The 22,744-nt window shown below is 37.3% G+C and overlaps 1 protein-coding gene across 4 annotated transcripts in view; it reads right to left on the minus strand.

Moving 5' to 3' along the window:
• Window positions 1-22,744, minus strand: part of MYO16 (myosin XVI) — a 371,250-nt gene that overhangs the window by 219,134 nt on the left and 129,372 nt on the right. For all 4 annotated transcript variants that reach the window (XM_017737061.1, XM_008635875.2, XM_017737062.1 and 1 more), the window contains exon 4: window positions 21,466-21,609. In XM_017737061.1, coding sequence (XP_017592550.1) covers window positions 21,466-21,609 — 144 coding nt within the window. The remainder of the gene's footprint in view (window positions 1-21,465; window positions 21,610-22,744) is intronic.

A 22,744-nucleotide genomic window follows, 5' to 3' on the forward strand; every position in this document is an offset into this window, starting at 1 on the left:
TACTAGTTTGTGTGTCCAGAAACTCAGTGCCATCACAACAATATGGACAGCAGTGTAATCTTGTTTAGGCATTGCTTGAGGACTCCTAAGTTACCAAGGTTCCCCAAGGACTGGGAAGAGATTTGGGCATTTCTCTGCCTAGGTACTACCTCTTGCTTACCTTCCCAGATAGGACGTCACAGGTTTTGCACCCAGAGAACATTGTACTCAGAAGGCTTTCCTGGTGGAACTGCTTTCTGAACCAGGGTCAGCATCAATCCACTTTAGCTGGAAGACTGGTTTCAGATTCCTGAAAGTCTGACTGATTCACTGAAATTCTTAAAATCCTTTCTTCTCTTGCATACCTTATATTATTCTCTCAAACTCATGGACCATGCAGGTTATTTAAATATTTGAAATAACTAACTAATTTTTCTTTATTCATATTGTAGAAAGTCCCATGTGCATTATAAAATATTTTTAATACAGAAACGATGACCCAACAACTGCCTCTATCACTTAGGATTACCACCTTTGACTTCATGAGGTTTTATGAAGGCAATCAGAAATACCGTAGACCTTGAGAAATGTGTGGATATTAAAAAAAAAAAAAAAAAAAAAAAAAAATAAATAATATACCTGTTGCTATTAAAAAACCCCAAAACAACCCCAAAATTTTCTCCTAATAGCAGGCTTCTGCACAGTTCTTACAATGGTTCAATTGTTCTACAATATGCTAGCTGTGTGCAAATTGTGCAGTCATCTGTCAACCCCATCACCAAACCTTTTTTTTACCTGTTTATATTCATATATTATTAACCTATTTTTAGTCAATTCTACGTACTCCATATGTATATAACAGTATGAACTTATATACATGCAAATATAGAAACATTTACATAGTATTCTCTCATCTATGTTCATCAATTTCCTACAGGGAAAGGGTAGCATTTTTTTCATTAACAGCTGAACGATTCACTTTTTCTTTTTTTTTTTTTTTTAATATAACTACATGATTTACAAGCTGCTCCTTTTTATAAAATGCCATTAACCATGGACATAGACCAAGATTAAATGTAGTTCTTCACAAAATATTTTTGCATTTTACTTTCTGTGACATGATTAGTTCAGTTTTTACCCCTTTATTGACCTACTTTTTCACATTAATTCCACAAAAAGGTTTTGCACATTGAAGGATACCCAAGGTTTACACACACACACATATCTGCATGTTCTCATGTATGCCACAGTTACTGTGCTGACAGTACATCCTTCCCAAAGTCCTTAGTGCATGATCAGTTAAAAAGAAAGCCACAGTAATCAGGATATCATGCTCTATTTGTTTGAGAACAAGCAAACATACAGGAAATCCCACATGCTCATGGGCTCCATGGTGCCATGCAATCTTGCTCTCTAACCTCATTGGCTTTGTTCCAGTTTAGCCAAATTTAGAAATATATCCTCTGAGAGAAGGCACAACCACCCCTCCCCACCAGGTTCGGGAAAAATAAATTTTCCTCGAAGGAAAGTGAAGGAGATAAAAACTATTTATTTAACAAACACACGGGAAAGGAAAATAATGCTAAGTAATAAAATCTTCCGCTGTGGAGGAAAAATCTGGGAAAGTGTTAGAGTCCTCCCTTTGGTCTCCTTGGAGCTGGGGCTTGGCCCAGGGCCAGGCCCTCTGTGCCCAGTGGAAAGTCCTCCTGATGTGCTCTGAGGTTGAAAGCAGTCCAGCAGAAAAGGGAGAAAATTTGAAAGTCCAGGGAAGGAAAAAAAAAGTTCAACCCTCAGTCTCTCTCTGGAGAAAAAGCAGCTGAACAACTGACCAAAAGCTGACTGGAAAGTAGCGAGCCAGGTGTGCTTCCCTCCACTCTCGCTCTCCTGCTGCAGCTGGAAAAAAAAAAAAAATCTCTATCTCTGTGTGACCTTGAACAAGCTGCAAACTGCTTTGAAAAAGTTTTGCTCAGTTCTTCCTTCCCCCTCCTCTCAGGCTCAGTTTAAAGGCATAGAAAGGCACAAGAATTAATTTCTGGGCAGAGGGCAGTGATATGGAATACGCATCATAAAGTCACCCCAAGACAGGCTTACATAAATTTTCATTCAAGATACCAAATCCCACAAATCCAGCTGGCTCCTCATTGTGGCTCCTATTAGATTTGTTTGAATCTCATTCATTAACAAAGCAAAAGGAATAAAGTTGCTCTGCACAGTGTTGTGGTTTAGGTCATTAGCACTGGATACCACTTTACACAAATTCACAATGCTGAACAGATGAGGAATAGTTCTCAAGGCAAAGCTAAAAAAAAAAAAAAGTTGAAGACTTCACCACATTAGCAAACCACAGACAACGAAATAAAACATTAAGTGAGATTGAGCAGCTGCTCTCAGTTCAAAAGCCTGTCTTCCTTCCAACTAATTTCAACAACAGGTTTTTGTAGGCAGAAAATTATTTCACAGAAATAACAATACAGCTACTAGAAGAGCTGGGGAAAAAAAGTTTTTAGTGATTACAATTATAGATCCTCCACTGACAGTTCCCCTACCTGCCACCATCATAATTGAGTTTTGCCTGCTTAGTAAGAAGAAAACTGACAGACACAAGCTGGGTAACCTCTTTTATGTTCTCTTTATGAGCCTAAAACCATCTAGAAGCTATTTTACTAAATCTAAATATTGTCTCTCAGAATATTGATTGCCGTCTTAATACTTTCATTTTAACTTTTTTCCACATAAACCTTTAAGAAAGCCCCTTCCCCATGACACCACAGATTCTTAAGGTATTTGGAAGATAGATAACCAATTTCTATACACTCCAGAGTAAAGAAAAGATTCCTGTTCCAGAACAAAACGTCAAAAGAAACCCATGAAAAAGGCTGACTCAGGGCTAGAAGTCTACCATGAAGGATACATATTTCTAAATATTTACTTTTACTATTCCTCCCCCTGGGCTTGGCAGAGAAAGAATAGGGATCACAAATGTTCATAGGCTATCTACAAAGATATGTAAGTTCAGTACTGTCTACGGCAAAGAGTAGAGTCACCTCAAAGCTGTTCTAGCTTCAGTTTTGGCTTTATTGACCCTTAATGTAGCTTGCCAAATGGAAAGAAAAAAAAAAAAAGACAACATACTCCCTTTGTGGAAGACAAGAGTGGGTCTGATAGAAAATCATTCCCCAAGTAGGGATATCTGCTACGCAACTAACCCTAGCAGCCACCTTCCTTTCTTACACCTTGAAGAAAAGCAAGTGAGTGGAAATTTCATCTGTACAAAAACAAGCCTTTAAAATCCCTTTCTTTGTCCTTCATAGGGCAATTTCCATCACTGCAGTCTGAGGGGGACACACCTGATACTTTATTAAATGGGAATTTCAATAACTCCAGGCTGATGACTTGAGCTTCAAAGTACTACGTTTTACAAATTATAAACTATAGCTTCTCTCAGGTGGTTAAGTTACTTGCAGTTAGTTAAGTTCCACATCAAAACATCACCATCCCTCCACCATAATGGCAGGTATAATTTTCCAAAATAAAAGGTTTTTATCAATAAATTCTTATTTATTGAAACCTGAACTATTAAAAGTATTGAAGAAATGCAAACAGGGGCCTTGAGTTTCCAAATTGAAATTATTTTCTTCCTTTTTTTCCAGAGAATCTCTTAGCAAAATAATCTCAACAAGGACCCAAACTCCATACCTATACATACAAATTCAGAACTAAAATCTGTGGATCACAAACCAAAGTAACAACTCTTAGGTACACTAACAAATGTTTCATGCATGCCTTGAATGGGCTTGTGCAGCTATAGAGAAAATTCAGGGAACAAATCATACAGCTCAGCTGATTTCCTTCACAGCAGGGCATCATGCTAAGGTGTATTCATGAAAACCAATTCTCCCTTAATAAAATTAGAAAAACTTCTCACTTCCTTTTACCTGAACTTGCAGAGTTCTGCAAACTGGGCTAGCCCAGTGCACCATTTATAGGACTCCTTCCATAGCCTTGAATCAATGGTTACCTGCAGCAGGAGTTTCCACCTCTCACACAGGAAAGATACTGATGATCATCTGTCTGCAATATTTGTTCTGTTCCAGGGCTCCAGAATTGCTGTCTATAAATCCATGCCTGTCACATTACCAAAACTATTCTTTCACATGGAGTAGGAACTGTCTGCCATCTGGATAAGCTTAACTTGTGATATAATAAAGGTTTGAATTAATTTTCGGCATGCCTGATCCCACCCACATCATAAAAACACAAACACAAAGCTCAATCCCTTATGTCTGTGATGACACAGCCTACAGAATCAAAGCTGAATTCAGAGCCTTTTAAGTGCCCTCCAGGCATATAAAATAAACTGAAGAGGATAGAACACATATCTCCACAAAAACACTTTCACAAAATCAGGAGATAATGCAGTGCTGAAAATTTTATGCCAATACCCTGACATAATTGCTAAAATAGATGCATTTGTATTGATACAAATTTATGTTATGCTGCTAGTACTCACTTATTTCCATCATAGGTACATGTTAAACCAGTCAAGGAATGATCATACAAATGTTGTTTGACATTCACCCATCCTTGTGTAAGTAAAGTATTTCAGCTGCTCTGTGGATACAAGTTCTTTATTTCATGGCACTTCTGGGTTCCATGTTGCAAAAATGGGCACCAAAATCTGAATATGCAACCTAATCTCTCATCAAAACAGACTTGCTTTCTTGTTATAGCCTAGAAATGAGGATTTAGGGGTGCGTGCCTGTGACAAAGAACATCACAGTTTTCCAAAAATCCCAGGCATTTATCTCTGTGGCACGCTGGGTAAGAAAGGATAAAAGCATGTGCCAATGCAGTGTCTGTTCATAAGAAAACACTGTATAGTTGCATATATATAAGATCACCAATGCCTACAAAAATCCCCAATTTTATTTCAAAATACAATTCTTGGTTGTTGAATTACTTCACAAAAATAGTAAGAATAGTACTTAAAAATCATCAAAGTTCCACAATCTTTTAGGCAATCATTTAGTTCATGAATAAAGCATTTTCCTCCTTAAACTAATAGAATGTAGGCAATGTCAGTTCACAGAAAAGATTTTCAGTAGAGTTAAAAAAAGAAAAAATGGCTGTCATGGCACATATTACAGATTGCTTAACAGGCATAGTCTGTTTGACTAATGCATTCAGAAGATAAAAGAATTAGCACTGATGACTGAAAACTAAAGACCAACATTTTCCCATCTGTTTGTGCACCATGGGGACTTAAATTCCACCCATCAGCTGGAAGGCATGGAAAAGGCAAGGAAAATCCCACTCTGTTCCAGTACTGAACACTTCTGATAACACTGCAGAAGCACAGCAGAAGCGTAGCATGTTTTCAACAGCATCTTTCAAAGTAAAATACAACTAAGTATGCAGTTAGGAAATTAAAAGGCAAAATCTACTTATCCAGAAGTGATCAAATAGAAAGTAATGTACATTTCTCAAGTTACCACTATTTCCATGCCCTAGAACTACAGCATTCATGAGGATTGGGGAACATTCTATTAATTCTAAATGCATATAGATTTGTACTTGGATCTTAATTAGACAGCAAGTTGTCTTTCATGGTGGTTCTTCATATTCTGAATCCTAGCACACACCACCAATGTTTCTCGAAATTTAAGGTCTTAATTTCTAAGTTAAATATAGTCTGGTTTCCTTGACTTAGCTTTGCCTCAAGGAATTATTCTTATTTTCTCTCTTCTCCCACACAAATATCTGGAAATGCTGAGAATCATCCATCTAGTTTGACTAGAAATTGGAAGAACGGAATTATTTTTGTTATATCCATTTCTGTTTCTTAACTTCCATACTTCATTCTGAAGTTTTTCAATGACTTCAACTGATCATTCTTAACATAATGAAAATCTCTAGCTCAAATGCATGACCAAATTTTGCCATACAGTTTGAACACTAGTTGCTTCAGGCTCAGTGTGTCTTCATATGTAATCACTGCTGGTCCTACATCTGTGAGGAAACAGGACTTAATATTTTTTCTCTTACTTTTATTGGCTAGATGTGCATTCAGGCATGAGACATTTTAGTTTAGCCACAATGTGGGGCAAGAGAATCTATAGTGTCTGGTGGGACACGCCATAGGCAGAACACGCTCAAGTTCAATTCTAGGGCTCCCACATAGCTATGAGTTTAAACATCCAATTCTCCAGTCTCTGCACATAAGCTTTACTCAATCAGAAATTACAGGAACCAATCTTACTCTCAGGATATGCACTTGTCTTAATATAATATATTTCAATACTCTACCCACCAAAATTTTTCCTTACATTAAAAAAAAGGTATTACATTAAAGAGCAGCTAATGAAGAATTATATGTCTCTTATTTTCATCTCCAAAGCGAAGCACAAAAAGAAAAGAAAATAACTGTGTTTCTTTCTTACTTTCCTACTTTATGGAGGCACCTCTTGCACAGTTTCAGTGAGAGCTCCTCCAAAAAGAGACAAAAAGATTGGCATCAGAAGGGCTCTAAGAGCATGAAGACACTCCTCCTTTTAGCTTAGTATGCAAAAAAAAATAATTTTATTTGGAATAATTACATGAATTGGATGTACCTGTTTGAATATCACAAAAATAAGTTGACATATTTTTTAACTCTTTTAATCAAACCATTTTATCTGAAAGCATGGGAAAAAAAGGGAAGACATTTCAGAATTTATTTTCTCACTGAAATGTCATATTTTTATTGAAAGTGAAGGTAGACTAAAGAATTGAAGAAATTACAGAAAAATCGACTCATTATATATCACAAAGAAAAGTTCTCTTTGCCTAGAATAGCATTCTCATTCTGTTCTATTACGAAGACACTGCAGCAAAAATCCAAAAGATCAGAATGAGGTCAACAAAAAGGGTAGTTGAAGTACTGAAGGAATGGTATTTGACTTGATATTGCCAGCTCTCAAATTATTTGGCAAGAAAAGGGAATTAGAAAGGAAACTTCAAAGAGCATTGATGACTAAAGACTAAAATTTCCCCATCTGTTTCTGCACATGGGATTTGCAAACTTCCCATCAGTAGCAGAGCTTATGGAAAAAAATGAAATTATTTGAGCACTGAATGCCTCTGATAAAAGCATAGAAGCACACTTTCTTCTAATTTTATTTTAATTGTAATCATCAAAAATTTTGACAGGCATAGAGAAAAATGATCAGTCCCTGTCTTATAATACTGCTACAAAAGGTCACTTTTTGAAATTATTGCCTTTTATTTTTAGAAAAAATGGAAATAAATTCTCCTTCATACAGCAGGGAGTGAGCCTTTGGAACCGCCTGTCAAAAAGTCTTTTAATCTGACACCACAGTTAGAGTTAACAATTACTTTATAACCATTGACCAAGCTTGTAATTACATACGGTCAAACAAACCTCATGCTTTAGGAATTAAAAAGATCACTCCCTGGGGTTAGCAAGAACTGTCACTTGAGTTCAAAATTGGACAGTTAGTAAGGCCTAGCTTTATTGTAGGCAAAATGGAGATAGGAAGCATCCTCTGATGATCCACTACTGTACTGACAAGTACAAATAAAATAGAAGACATCAAGGTTAAAGTTTTACTAATATGTTTCCTTACAAAGTTCTATGTGTTTGTATATATATACATGCATTTATATGGGAAAGTGGTCACACACACACACACATATATATACACACACTCTCCAAAAAAAACTGCTGGAGAAAGTTCTGCTTAGTAGCTTCACTTAAAAGGGTTTCCACCCCCGACTCACCACAGATGAGGGCAGAAAAAACAAAAGAACCACATGGCTGCAAAGAAAGGAAGTTAATTTTGATGGCTCATTTAAGATTGAAACTTGTTTTTTGAAGAGCTTGTAGTTTACAAGTTCAGTGTAAATCACATAAATGGTAGAAAGTCTTGGGGCAAAACTCAAGGCCCAGTTTAACATGATAGTCTTCTCCTTAATCCCCATGGTTTGGGAAGCCATCTTCTCTTCCTTTCTATGCACACCCTCATATCCATGTCTGTAGTTATGTAACTTGGGAAATACAGATGCTGAATGTTTCGATTCTCATTCTCCAACCCATTTTGAGATTACTGACACAAACACACACACATATATGTACACGTGTGTGTGTGTGCAAATTAAACGCACTTCAAATGGCACACATAAGTAAATAATACTACTTCAGGCATGACATCAGATATTACCATTTTATTAATGCAGAGAAAAAAAGTCAGAGTCTATGTTAATGTATATACACACAGTAAAAATAAAGAAAATCTGTATTACATGTCTCTGCTGTAAAAAGCAAGAAAATAAACAGTATGCAATAAATGATAGCTGTGTACAGCATATAGTTTCTGCAAAGATAAATGTATCATGCAAGGAAGTAAGAGTACAAAACTGATATTTTAACTCAGTTAATTTGCATTTTTGTTGTGAGACAGATTCATTATGTTGATTGATAACATCAACATGTTCCCAAGTGTACAGGGAAGGGACTGTACAGTAGCTTAATCTGCACTCAGGATGATTCTGTCTTGCTGGTTAGTAATTAACTCTAGATCCTCTAGAAACAAATCATCGTGTGAAATACGAAATCTATTTAGGAAGTTTAGTATGCCGGTCACCTTAACACAAAACTGGCTTCTCAGAGCATCAGTGTATAGTTAGAGAACTCACCAGAAAAGCAGTTAATCACTTTCCTGTGCCTGGGTAATGAACAAAGTGTGGTAGACACAAAAATCTTTCAGTCATAGAAAGCAGAAACTTGCTGTGTGGGACTGCAACAAATGAGTCCCTAATAAAACTGTGGGGGAAATATACACTCCATGCCAAATTTTGACATTGATTCTATGGCAAGAAAACCATGCTTATAAATCCTAGCAGTACAAGTATAACCACAGCTGACATTTATATATTAACCAAACATAAAACTCCAGGTTTATTTGCAATAACTGGTCTCTGTGGATTAATGCATATATTGGAAAAGTGACGGAATTTTACACAAAGTTGAAATAAACACTTCAAAGACATAATGCTATGTCACCCATCAAGGATTTATATACGTGTTTTATCAGACAAATTTTTTCCTCATCTTCATAATGTGTAATCTCAGCAGTCAATGATGAAGTAATAGGCATTAATCTATCAACTGCCTATCACCTTGCCAAGAAACAATTGTCCATAATCATTCCCCTACCATTCTCTGGTCTTCATTTCAGAAAATGAATTTTTCCACCTTCCAGTACTGTCTTAATTTTAAGGAACACCCTTCTTGCCAATAAATGCAAGTCAGTAATCTTGAAGTATTCACTTTAATTCAACAAATACTTTCCATTTTTTAACAATTGGAAAAATATTATTTACTGTGTTTTAAAAATTCACAGTATATCATAGTTTCTAATAGGAGTAATTTGAAATTAAGGCAAGTCTGATTTGATAAACTTTGATTTCAAACAGCTGAAGATGCAGCTGTTACTCAGAAGTAATACAAAGGCTAGTTTTCTCCTGTGCTTTCATAAACCAGCTTTTATACCTTTTCCAACATCCTTTTAGCCTTTCATCCTTGCAGACAGCAACCACATCTTGCTCAAGCTTATTATCAAAACAGAAAAAATAAAGTACATCCAACTTTCCATTATTTTTCTTTTCATGGCTTTAACTCCTACACTTCACTATCCAACCCAGTTTCATTATTTTATACTGTTCTACACTGAACTGAATTACCTACTTTTTCCACTCATAGTCTATACCAATTATTCTAGATTTGGAAGGTCAATGCTTTTCCTTCACCTTTCCTATTCTAACTGAAAAGTCTTCAAACACATGAGCAAATGTGAGTCTTTTAATGACCTTCATGTCACCTCATTTATTACCTGCACTAAACCTGCACTGTTATAATTTGCCTAAACCATCTGCTTTCAATACCTAAGCCAGTTTTTCCTGCAGCAGTTTTCTTTTCAACGACTTTACACATCAATCTTTATGGTGGCATATCAAGATAAGCTGTCCTTGAACTTTTGATAAATTGTATCAGTGCTGCATTTTCCCCTACTAGCTCACTCAGAAATTCAAGAATTCATGGAGATTCATTTGATGGCTCTTTTTTCACACGTTCATGCTCCCAAGCCCTTCTAAATTATGCATTACAAACTATGCCATAGTGATATTTCATTCCAGTATTTCTGAAATGAAAACACACAAAAAGCCATATAAGACTGAGAGGGTAGGCTGCTGGTTTGAGTGGTTTGGGGCTTTTTTTAGCATCGGGGGACAGCTCTTATGAAAATAACTAATATATTAAATATTGTAATAAAATAATTTTTACTTTATTAATTAATGGTAAAAAAACTTTTTACTCTGCAGTAATAATAACAACAGCAACAACAAATGGGGTGCCTCACAATTATTTTTAATGAGAAAAATTGGGTTTAATACCTCATCTTTTTAAAAAAATTGGCTTCAATCCTAATGATATGGTGATTCAAGGCCTGGTTCTAAGTTCAGTGTACTTCAATACTTGCTGCCAAAATCCATCACAGCTGGAAAATGTAGCTCACAAAGATATATAGATCCAAACAGAAGAAGTCCATTGCTTGTCATGATTATTAAATTATACTGACTTTCCTATCCCATGTAACAATTAAACAGATGTTTTTATTGAAATTTAGCTAGGAAATTTCCATCTTCCCTGATGTCAGCCACTTGGTCTTGTCAACTAATGAGAAGGTGATGCATTTTAATGTTTAACATAAAATGGTTCAGAACCCACTGAAACTCCAGAAATTTTTAAAAAATGCTAGGAAATTCTGTTTCCAAGGGGTTTTTTTATCTACAAATACAAGAGCTTTTATAGGTGAAACGCATAATTTTCAGCAACAAATTCATATAACAATGGAGAAGCTTCAAAACACCTCTTTTCAAAATGCTCTCCCCACATCATGCTTCTTTTGAAAAGCAGTTACTTTCCTATTCATAGTTAAACCATCACCTTTGCTTTGAAAGGACTAAGTGTGCTTATTTTTACAAAAAATATCTGCTAGATAGCATACCACTCTCCACAACTTTTCATCACAGAAAAGGTCACCAAATCAGGCACCTTTTGTTTTTCATAAAAGAAAAATGCAGAGGGAATCTTTTAAGCCACTTGCCCATTTAGTGAGGGTTAGTTTAGCTAAAACTAAGTAACAAAATACATAAATCCACACAACCAGGCATTCACAAACTGCAACTCATCACAATGCACTGCAAGAGGATGAATGAGTGCCAGCCCCTCTTCAATGTGGAGCACCCCTTCCCTCTGGACACCTTGCCTACTGCTCATAACACAGTTCCCTCTGACCTATGGGTGGAGTAAGGGTGGCTTTAGCTATTAGTAAAGCTTAACTTCTTCCTTATATTTTTTAGATAAAAATAAATAACTACAGAAGTTCTAATAATCCCAATTAATCACCCTGTGCACCTCTTGGGGCATGCATTCACTTGGAAGACCACAGCACTAGACTTCGCATATTCAGATTTTCACATTTCCAAATATTTCTTATATTTGTATAGCTCCTGACAAAACCTGACAGACAGTAAGAATGTACAACTCAACAGGAACTACTAAATAATTTCAAGCAAATATCACCAAAAGATTGTTTTTTAGCACTTCTATTTCCATTCTATAATTATTTCCCTGATTAATCAAGCTCCTTCAACTGGCATATTTCTCATATGTTGGCCTTCTCATACCTTATTGAGGTAATATTCAGGTTTATGAACCAGTCTGCAGTTTCTCTTACAAATACTTCTGAGGCACACAATTAATTACAGATCTAAATGACATTCTCAACTTACTTCCAGAGACTAAACACCTAGCTTTGGGGACTTGGGGTTTCCTTCCTTGAGAAAGAAAAGCTGGGTTTTTTTTTTCCTTTGATTTCATACTAGTCCATTATGTATTTTGCTTTCAAATATCTGGAAACAGTACTAAAAACAAACAAATAGAACTATTTAAAACGCTTGAAAAACAGTATGTTTGCCCAGTACTTAACTTCTCATTCTGAACAGCATTCTTCCATGAACTTTTCTCCTGTCTATTTTTGGGCTATAGAAATTTAGCTTAGTCTGACTGGCATCAACTATCTACCACATAACTTTACTTGCTATTGTTCACTATGTTATGTTTTTAATATCCTCTCTATGTTATTTTATTGTCTTAAGAACACAATCAGAATAATTATATCCACACCACCCTCTGAACAGCTGTCATGTGGAAATATACCACTAGAATGGGTCTCCTGAAGCATCACTTTGGTAATGCACGTAACACATAACACATAACCTCATTCAGAAATTTAAGATCAATTTTAAAGCCAGTTAGGGTTTGGGATTGGTTTTTTTTTAATCCCTATTACTCCTGCATGGAATGCTGCTTTCCAACATATCTCCTAACATTAAGAAAGCTTAGTTTAACTTCTGTCTTAAGTTTATTGTTGGACACTTTTGCAATCATTTGCTTTCATGCTAGCAGTAACTTCAGGTTTTAAAAACTTTTTTTACCTCTTCCTCTATTCTGATATATTTAGAGAAATTTTTACAACCTCCCTGTTTTGTTCTTTTTAAGTATAACAAATTATTTTTACTCACTTCTCTTAAGATAAGCTTTTTACTCCCACGCTTATCCTTGCAAGATTTCTTGGTACAATTTACCATTCTTGAACATGGCTGTAGATAGCTAACTGCAGGCTGTCATTCCTTGGACAGTGGCAACAACACTCTTCCCTTTCACTTGGAAGCATCTTCATTCCAACAAAACCTAGAATCTGTTTTTCCCCACCTGAAGTTACAGGTTTGCAGCATACAATTGTCTTAAAATTCACTAAAGGTCTGAGATCTTTTCTCTTATTTCCAGCTGGTGGTTCCTGAGCATATCACAGAAATGTCTGTTGCTCAGAGTATGACCTTGTACTTTGTACACTTAAATGTAAAGCCATTTTTATTAAGTCTTCAAAAATACCCTATTATTTCTGCATGATATTGTAATCCTCACCCCAATAGATAAGATACTGCAGCATTGTCTTCAACACATTTCATTATCATACTCCTATTTTTCCTCTCAAGGTTAAGACCGAAAACTCTAAATAAAATAACATCATAGGACCCATTCTAATGAAACCTCAGCAACCCTTGGGCCCATTTCTGTCTTAATAGCTAGGCTGTTGTCATGTTACCAAGTTCTTCACTAACAAGCAGCTTTTCCCTTCTGCAATTTAACTAAGTTTTCCTCAATTCCCTAGCTACTCCATGAGCAACTCACAGAATAATTATGTCAGTGATTCAAGCAGAGGCTGCTTGGCATAATGAATGAATTTCACCTTCTAGAAATATCCCCCAGTGGTGGAACATCCCCAGACCATCTTCTTCATAGCACAAAACTATGTTTACTGAAGATCAAAGCCAGATGTTGATTTTTATTATCTTGTCATTCCTTGATCCTCTTTCTCTGGGGAAAAAGAGAATTAGTGTGAAGCTGATCCAAAAAATTCCCCATTTTTGGGCATGTTGTCCATCTCTCAGCATACTTTTCCTGACCTGCTCCAGCCAAAATTGGGGGTGATATTTTTCCAACAGGTCTAACTCTCTTTTACCTCCACGAGTTTTTATTTTCTGGAAATGCTCTGATGCTAAGAACTCCAAAGTATACAGATCTGCTGCTTAATAGCCATGGTCTATGTCCTAAGTGTCATCCCCAACCCCAAATGTTTTCCACCTGGACATAGGAAGGGAGGAAGCTGGGGGGAGGGATGAAAGGAGGCAGAGAGGGAAAGTGTGTGTGTGTGAGAGTGACTTCTAGACATCAAATAAGTATTTACAGACTCTTCAGTCTCAGTTTCTGCGGCTACTTCCCATGTAAAAAGGCTTTGATTTATCCCATGATTTAGCATTCCTTGTACTGTGAACTACAGATTCTATTTCACTGGTTATTTCTCCTGTCAACTGAAGTTCAATGCTATTTCTTTTCTCTTTATATTATCCTCATTTCTTTTCTAGGCTATCTCATTACCTTCATGATAGTTCTCAAAGTCAAATGCTTTGACCATTTTGCTGTATCCACCTAGGTTCCTGTTCTTATCTTTCCTTGGACTACCTTCAGTGCTGCATCACCAGCTAGCTTCATCCCTTTTCCCCAGTCTTTTTGGAGAAAGACTAATATTTCTACAGTTTCCCTCGAGTGTTGCCATCTGGTGTTCAGCAACTCATTAAAAGGCATCACCTAAATTAGTTAATTAGTGGCCTTCATCTAGGTTAGTTCTGTGTTATCCCAGCCAGCAATGATGAAAGGCTGTAAGCCAGTAGTACACACTCTGAAAGTTCCCTCCTACACTTCTCACAGATCCACCAGCCTCTGCAAACTGCGAGTGAATTCAAATAGATACCCACACCTTTCACAGAAAAAACCTGCTATTTAAAGTTTCTTACTACTACTCTAGAAAGACAGAAGAATCATTTTTCTTCCAGGCCACATATCATTTATACTATAAACCGTTAACCACTGTCTCCTCACGACCTCTAACTGCTCTTCATTCTGTCCCCTTCCCTGCTTCCTCTCATATGGACTCAAAGGAGGAAGTCATACTGAGCAAGATTGAGTGGGAGGGCAGAATTGCTTCCTCTGAGGAAGTAATTGCTTCTGGAACTATGAAATAGATCTTTCTTTACGTTCTAAAGATAGTGGTATTTGTATCATTCCTCTCCGCTTGTTAACACAGTCTGAATGCAGTTGCAAAGAACAAGGGCAAAATAACTATGTAACTGCTGTCTGATTACATGACTTTGGATACGTGCCATTATCAACTGTGTGGGGGAGCAGAAGAGAGTTACAGCCCCATAAAGACTTCTTTTCTACTCCCACCAGGAAGTCTGTTCCTGTATATTTTTTCCAGTAAAAATACATCCGCTTTTGGAAAAGGGATTTTATGCCAAAATCAAAAGTGGATTACCCATACAGTGGATGGCGTTATATACCTGACATTGCTCATCTATTGTTGCTGTATATCTAATGAATGATTCTATGGTAACCCCCTTTTGCACACTGCTATGCACAGATTTTTCTAAGTTCTTAAATAGGGGAGAGAAAAAATATGCAGCTTCAATTTTTTTTTTTTTTTAATTTGTACTTTTAGCCTTCTACGCCAGATTTGCGTTTTGTGCTTCAATTCTATGTTCCAAAAAGCACATGATAAAACATACTTAATTAGTTAGCAGACAGAAGGTACACTTACTTTTCCTAGTAAGGTCAATAAAAAGAATGTATTAAAATTTTTCTGAGGACGTACTACTGATCTCTGCTTTTCTAGTTAATTAACTGCCACGTTTATCACAGTAAGGCTTTCAGATCTATGAAAGAATAAATAAAGAATAATTCTCTACTGTGCAACTGCTGTACAGTCTCCATCTTCCTAGTTTCATCTAACAATATCTGCACTGAAGATAGTGAAAATGTAACATTCATGTTGCCCACTAAAAGGTACCTCCTTACAATAATAAAATAAAGAGAAGTACACCATAAAAACATATTCTCATCAACTTTCTTTTTCTCTGTTGCTCTCAGCCTTAGGTCAGTGAACATCAGAAGATTTCATGATTCTTTGGGAGTGGGGAGGAGGGAAACAAAACACCCCCCAAACCAAAAAGAAAGATACATTAATAAAGAAAAATCCGTTATCAACTTGTAATGTGTGAGCCAGACTGTACAGCTCCATGATGATTACCTGTGCTATGCTCTGAAATTAAAGTGTTGTAAGCAGCAAGTCATAAAGAAACCTGTGGTTAGCAGCACAGCCATGGTTATCTTGAGAAAAAGAACTAAACGTGGGAGCTCAATAGGACTGTGAACCCTTTAATAAATAGCTAAGCATCATGTTTCAAAAACTGAGAGAAAAGAATGGGTCAGGATCCAGAAAAATATATCATGGAATTGCAGAGACTTGAATCAGAATTTGACCAGTCATATTTTTACAATTTAATTTTCCAATGCTTTTGGAGTGGATGAACTGAGGAGGAGGTGGGGTGGCTACACTGCTTGGCTTCCTTTGCCTTTTTAATGATCCAGTGCTGATCCTCTAAAACACAGAATTCATGATAATAAATAATGCAGAGTGATCAAAAATTAAAAGAAAATGCAACGTTCTACAAAGTGGTATTTTTATCGATATACCCTACTGCCTTAGTAGCCAATGTAAATATAGAACATTGCAACAGTATCAATGTTTACCCCATGTGTGCAGGTTCTGGCTGGGACTGAGTAATTTTCTTCACAGTAGCCAATGTGGGGCTGTGTTGAAGAGGGTGTTGATAACACAGGGATGTTTTAGCTATTGCTGAGCAGCACTTACACAGAGCCAAGGCCTCTTCTGTTCCTCACCTCACCCCACCAATGCAGGCTGGAGGTGCAAAGGAGCTGGGAGGGGACACAGAAGGGACAGCTGGCCCCAACTGTTCAGAGTGATATCCCACACCATATGGCCTCATGATCAACATATAAAGCTGGGAAAAGAAGGAGGAAGGAGGAGGATGTTCAGAGTGATGGCATTTGTCTTCCTAAGACACCATTACGTGTGATGGAGCCCAGCTTCCCTGGAGATGGCTGAACACCTGCCTGCTGATAGGATGCGGTGAATTATTTTTTCTTTTGCTTTGCTTATGTGTGCAGTTTGTGCTTAACCTATTAAACTTTCTCTCAGCCCACAGGTTTTCTCACTTTCACGCTTCCGATTCTTTCCCCCATCCTGACCTGGGTGGAGTGAACAAGAGACAGTGTGGGGCTGAGCTGTCATGACAAGAAGATAGTTTGAACAGTGCACAGGTCAAGTGAAGGTTACCCACTCTTATGTATCAATTAAAAGTATCTGAAGCTAAAAATTGTCTTTTGTGGAGGAACAATTAGATTGCAGGTGATGGGTACAGGTTTAAAGCTGCAGCCATTTCAAGGGATACTGAGAGGACTAAACACTTGCTACAGCTAACAAAGAGGAAGCAGCATCTAAATACTGGTGCACAGACATTCTGTAACTCTGGTAGCATAGGACAAAGAACACTAGCTACTAAGCTACAAATCTTGGCTAGTGTTTCAATTCAATATAGAACAAGTGCAGGAAATTAATACAAAATAAAATGTTGCAATGCACCCAAAACGATGCAAAAAGACCACACCCAACCGGATGAAACTGCTGACAGAGCATCCAGTCCTGAGCCTTCCAAAGTGAGGAATGACAGAGAAGATACTTCCAATAAATCTGGTTGCTGTTCATACTCTCTTAAGAGATTTCATGTGGGCACAAATGTATACAAGCCTACACACATTTGTTCTTAAATGAAAGGCACTTCAGCATTCTCTTCAACCCGCTACAGGAGTTTTCTTCATACAAAATCCATGAAAAGCAATTCCCTATGCCACAGGGAGAATAGGCAAGGCTGATTCGGTCAAGAAGTGACTGATGAACGTGACCTTTCCTACCTCATCGGCATGTACAGCAGCCAGACCCTATGGATCACTTCTGATCTCTGCAGCTCCTCATGTGCTGCCCCAGGGTAAGTTCCTCACTCACTGACTGTTTAGCAGACACGGGATGGATCTCCTGGCTGTTCAGTTCAGGGCTCCCCCGCCCCTTGCTGACAGCTACAAACTGAGAAGACAAAAATATGTCCCTGGAAAGCTATACCACCTAGGGTAAAGTGTTGGAAATTATGGAAAGAAATAGCTTCAAGCATTTCATTCTGCATCTATTCCAAAAACAGTGCTCACAACCCCAATAGCCCTCTAACAGGGCACGACAGCAGATTACCACATTACAAACAGCTACAGCTCCTCCTAGTTTGTAGTGAACGAGCTTTGATTTTGTCATTGCTATCCACCAGAGCAAAGAAATTGTGAGTTACCACACCTAAGATGATGAATGACAAGTCACTATCTTGTCTCAGACAGAGAAAAATGAAGACCACCAAAAGTGGGGTAAAGTCAGAAACTGGGCATGTTTAAGTAAATCTTCATTGATAGCCTTCTGAGATCTACATATACCATATATATATATATATTTTTTTTTTTTTTTTTTTCCTCCTTCAGGAAATGTTTTGAAGTCCTCACTGAGGAAATCTCCACTGGCTTCTGTGACAGTTTTCCAGAAATCAGAATTGAACAACTAAAGGACCATGCTGTTACCTTTTAGGTGGCATATTTAAAACAGAAAATATTGTATTGTCTGGCCTATAAAGTCAGTCCAGAAGAAATATTTATTTTAAAGTAATTCCTGAGGTTACAAGAAGTGTTATTTTTTCTTCCAATGAAAATCGGTGGCATAATAGAAGCTGACTATAGTTCATACTGGCATTATCGAGGCTCATGCTGCACATTAGATATGGTCCATGAAACACTCTAACCTGAAGGCAAAGTAATTTCTAATGTGAATTGCTCATGCAAAGGCAATTCAGAATTGTGAAAAATAAGTCTCTCCAACCTCAATTTTCATCTTTACTTTGTCAAATATTATTAAAGATAGCATTAATGTCATGGTTCAAAAACTACTGCTTACCTAAGAATATTTCCCTTCCTCTGCCATCTCTTTAAAAATCTTTAAATCTAAAAATTTAAAAATCTTTATTTTGACTCTAGAAGGGAGAGTATAAAGTTATTATTTATCCAGTCAAGGAAATTCTGCCTTTAAATGTGCTGACCACCTAAATTGTGGGCAAATTTATCAGAAGTTATTGCAAATAATATGGACAATTCAAACTTTATCTGCAAAAATACATATGGGTGTACCTCTGCTTATTGAGATTTTAATATATTAGATAACCTATTCACACCAAATTATCAGAGAGTACTTAGAACCTTCACATGAAGGCAACTTGTAACCAACAGGGACTGTCTTGGGGTGACTTTATGATGTGTATCCCATATCGCTGCCCTCTGCCCAGAAATTAATTCTTGTGCCTTTCCATGCCTTTAAACTGAGCCTGAGAGGGGGAAGGAAAAACTGAGCAAAACTTTTTCAAAGCAGTTTGCAGCTTGTCCAAGGTCACACAGAGAGAGAGACTTTTTTTTCCCAGCCAGCTTTCAACCAGTTTTTTTTCAGTTTTTTTTTCTTCTTCTCCAGAGAGAGACTGAGAGTTGAACTTTTTTTTCCTTCCCTGGAATTTCGGATTTTTCCCTTTTTCCGTGGATTGCTTTAATATCAGAGCACATCAGGAGGACTTTCCACTGGGCACAGAGGGCCTGGCCCTGGGCCAAGCCCCAGCTCCAAGGAGACCAAAGGGAGGACTCTAACACTTTCCCAGGTTTTTTCTTCACAGCAGAAGATTTTATTATTTAGCATTATATCCTTTTCCTGTGTGTTTGTTAAACAAATAGTTTTTGTCTCTTTCACTTTCCTTCGAGGAGAATTTTTTTTTCCCTGAACCTGGTGGGGGGAGGGGTGGTTGTGCCTTCTCGCAGAGGATATATTTCTAAATTTGACCAAACCGGAACAGGGACCAAATCAAATAACACTCAAATGATGGGCAATGGAAAATTATTTTTGATATAACCCTGTATAGAAATACCTGAGGTTTAATAAGATCGAGCTTCTTGCAAAAACAAGACGAAAATTTTATGAGTGTCCTCTATAACCTCAACTACTCATATTAATGACAACAACAGCACTGCATTCAGAACTTCTGAAAATTCCCCCTATTACAAGAGTTTCCCATAGTACAGGAGTTTGTATAAATGAACTGTTCATTTATATATAGAAAGGATACACAGGCTTCAGAGGGATCTACATTGGACAGATCAAGGTAATACAAGAGATAAAACATTACCGGAAATTTTATCCTTTGTTTGCAAAGAGTAATGACAATGTTTAAAATCAGGTGTCTGGTTTTATTTGTTGTTTTGGTTTTGTTTTTTTGGTTTTTTAACTGTACAGGTTGCCCCATGAGTCTGGAGTTTCCATCCTTGAAGATTTGGTCCTGGGCAAACTCTTATCTGAGCAGATGGAATGGACTAAATAATCTCCCACAGAGATTTCATGAAAGGTATTATCAAGGATACAGTCTAAAAGTATTTCTCCCTTTCCTTTACTTGTAACATTGAAATACAATGATAAGATATGCTGACCTTGGAATGACCTATTTAAAACATGAAAATTTAAAAATGATACAAAAATACTAAAAAATTTTAAGTCAGACTGTGAACTGCTTCTGCACTAGTTTTAAAGAGCAATATTACGTGGACTGAGAGAAACAGCTGCATTAACATCTTTGCACAAAACTAGAGGTTCGTGCTCCTAAGAATGGAAGCACAAAACAGAACCAGAGAATCATTTAGGTTGGAAAGGACATTTAAGATCATCGAGTCCAACCATTAACTCAGCATTGCCAAGTCCACCACTAAACCATGGCCCTATCTGTCACATCTACACACCTTTTAAATACTTCCAGGGATGTTGACTCTGCCATTTCTATGGACCGCCTATTCCAATGCTGACTACTCTTTCAGCACAGAAAGCTTTCCCTAATATCACATCTAAACATCCCCTGGTTCGACTTGAAGCCATTTCCTCTTGTCCTCTTGCTTGCTATCTGGCAGGAGGGGCCAACCCCTGCCTTGCTGCAACCTCCTTTCAGGTTTTCTCTGAGCCTTTTCTTCTCTGTCCTAAACAATCCCAGCTCCTTCAGCTGCTTTTCATAGGACTTGTGGTCCAGATCCTTCCTCAGCTCTGCTGCCTTTCCCTGGACTTGCTCCAGATCCTCAATAGCTTTCTTGTAGTGAGGGGCCCTAACCTAAACACAAAATTTGAGGTGCGGCCTCACCAATGCTGAGTACAGGGCGACAATCACTGCCCTGGTCCTACTGGCCACACTATTGCTGACACAGGCCAGGATGCCACTGGCCTTCTTGGCCACCTGGGCACACTACTCTTCTCTACAGAGGCTGAATTCCATATCTATTATATATTGGACAAACTCAGCACTAGAAAGTCGAAGTTGTTTATATCAATATTAAATTTGTCTTATTTTGACCATGTCCACAAGCACTTTTTTATGAATACTGAGTATAAGTGAGCCAATATTTCCTTTTCAGAGGAAGATTTTTATAAGATTGTCTGAGAACTCAACTGTTAACAGAAAGTGACAAGGAGAAAAGAAAAGAAATTGTCTGAATATCCCATTTGGTACTGAGTGCTTATCAGCAATATAAGCTCCTGACCACACAGAAGAAATAGGAGATACTTGACATTGATGTTTGCAATTTATTCTCATTGAAGTCCTAAACATGTCTTCTAAAATCCTGAGCACCAAAGCAATGTCAAGAAAAAAACCAAACACGATATATGCATTCACTGATATCATTAATAGCAATATGTTGCATTCATACAGCAGTTTCAGACCTGAGGGTGCTACATTCTGTCTCCTTTTCAATCACACAATGCATTGGATTGCTTTACTTACTAATAGCAGTAGCAGGATGATATCAGGATTATCACAGGCACAGGCTACATGCATTGACGTCCAAAAATCCTCATCTTGATGATTTACATTTACTCCTCTGTCAATTAGAATTTCTGCAGCAAATGCATTATCATAGCGAGCACACTAGAAGAAAAAAGAGCAGATTAGGGATGGTGTTTTCCTCAGTGTACAAATAAATTTATTACATACGATTTAAACTGGGAGGATGACGCACTGTAGTTAAGCCGCTGTGTTTGTAGGGAACAACAGCTGAGAAATCTATAGAAATAACTGTGTGGAGATTACCAGTTCCATGTGCATGATTCACAGACTCCCTTATTTCCTGTATGAAATCTGCTGAATCTACAGTAAGGACGGGGCTTTTTTCTGTTCTATATTGTCATTCCAAATTAGTGCACAGGCATCAGTGCATGATGATCACATCATGAGTAGAGGCATCTAAGTATATGTACACCCACACATACATATGTCCACACATACATGAATTTCTGCCTTCTGTGAAGTTCACGGCAATAATACACCCCTCTTCATACCCCACTTCTATTTCCAACTCACTAACTATACTGATTCCTGTTCAAGCCTCTCTGTCAGATAAATACTGCTCACACTAAGGGTGTTTTTGTGGGGTGGAGGGATGCACATCTGTATGTGTGCACGTTTCTACACCTTGGTCATGCTCATAAATTTTAGTAGAAAAGAAAAAAATGGCCTAGACATTGTTTTGACCTTGCTCCTCTGTCACATTTGTGACTTTTTATGCATAGGTTATGGATAATACCTTAAAAGACAATCAGGGCACCTCAGTTAAGATCCTTAAGACTTACACACAATCTCAGTAACTCTTTAGAGACTTATTTTAATCTGGCATGGAAGCCAGGACACTAAAGGAAGTGAGGAAGAAAGAAAAGTGTGTAATTGGATTTGACTGTGAAGTCAAGATATAGCTGAGATCTTCAGCTGAATGCAGCAGCTGCATGCTCGCCTGCATTCATAAACAGACATAACCCAGAAGATGAATGTTAATTCCATCAGGATAAAAGAAGTTCTGCCCTAAATGATTTCCAGATATACTGACCATTAAATTATAGAACAGAAATTAAGTTCTGATGTATTTCCTTTAACTTACCAGGCAGCTCTAGATATAGTTTTGTTTTGTTGCATCAGTATCATTCATTGTATCAGTACAACTTAAATTGAGCTGTTCTATATTGAAATTTTAACAAATCAGAGGTAAGGCACTTTATATTACAGATCAGCA

This window comes from Corvus brachyrhynchos, unplaced genomic scaffold (assembly GCF_000691975.1).
Source record: "Corvus brachyrhynchos isolate BGI_N302 unplaced genomic scaffold, ASM69197v1 scaffold83, whole genome shotgun sequence".
NCBI classification, from domain to species: domain Eukaryota; kingdom Metazoa; phylum Chordata; class Aves; order Passeriformes; family Corvidae; genus Corvus; species Corvus brachyrhynchos.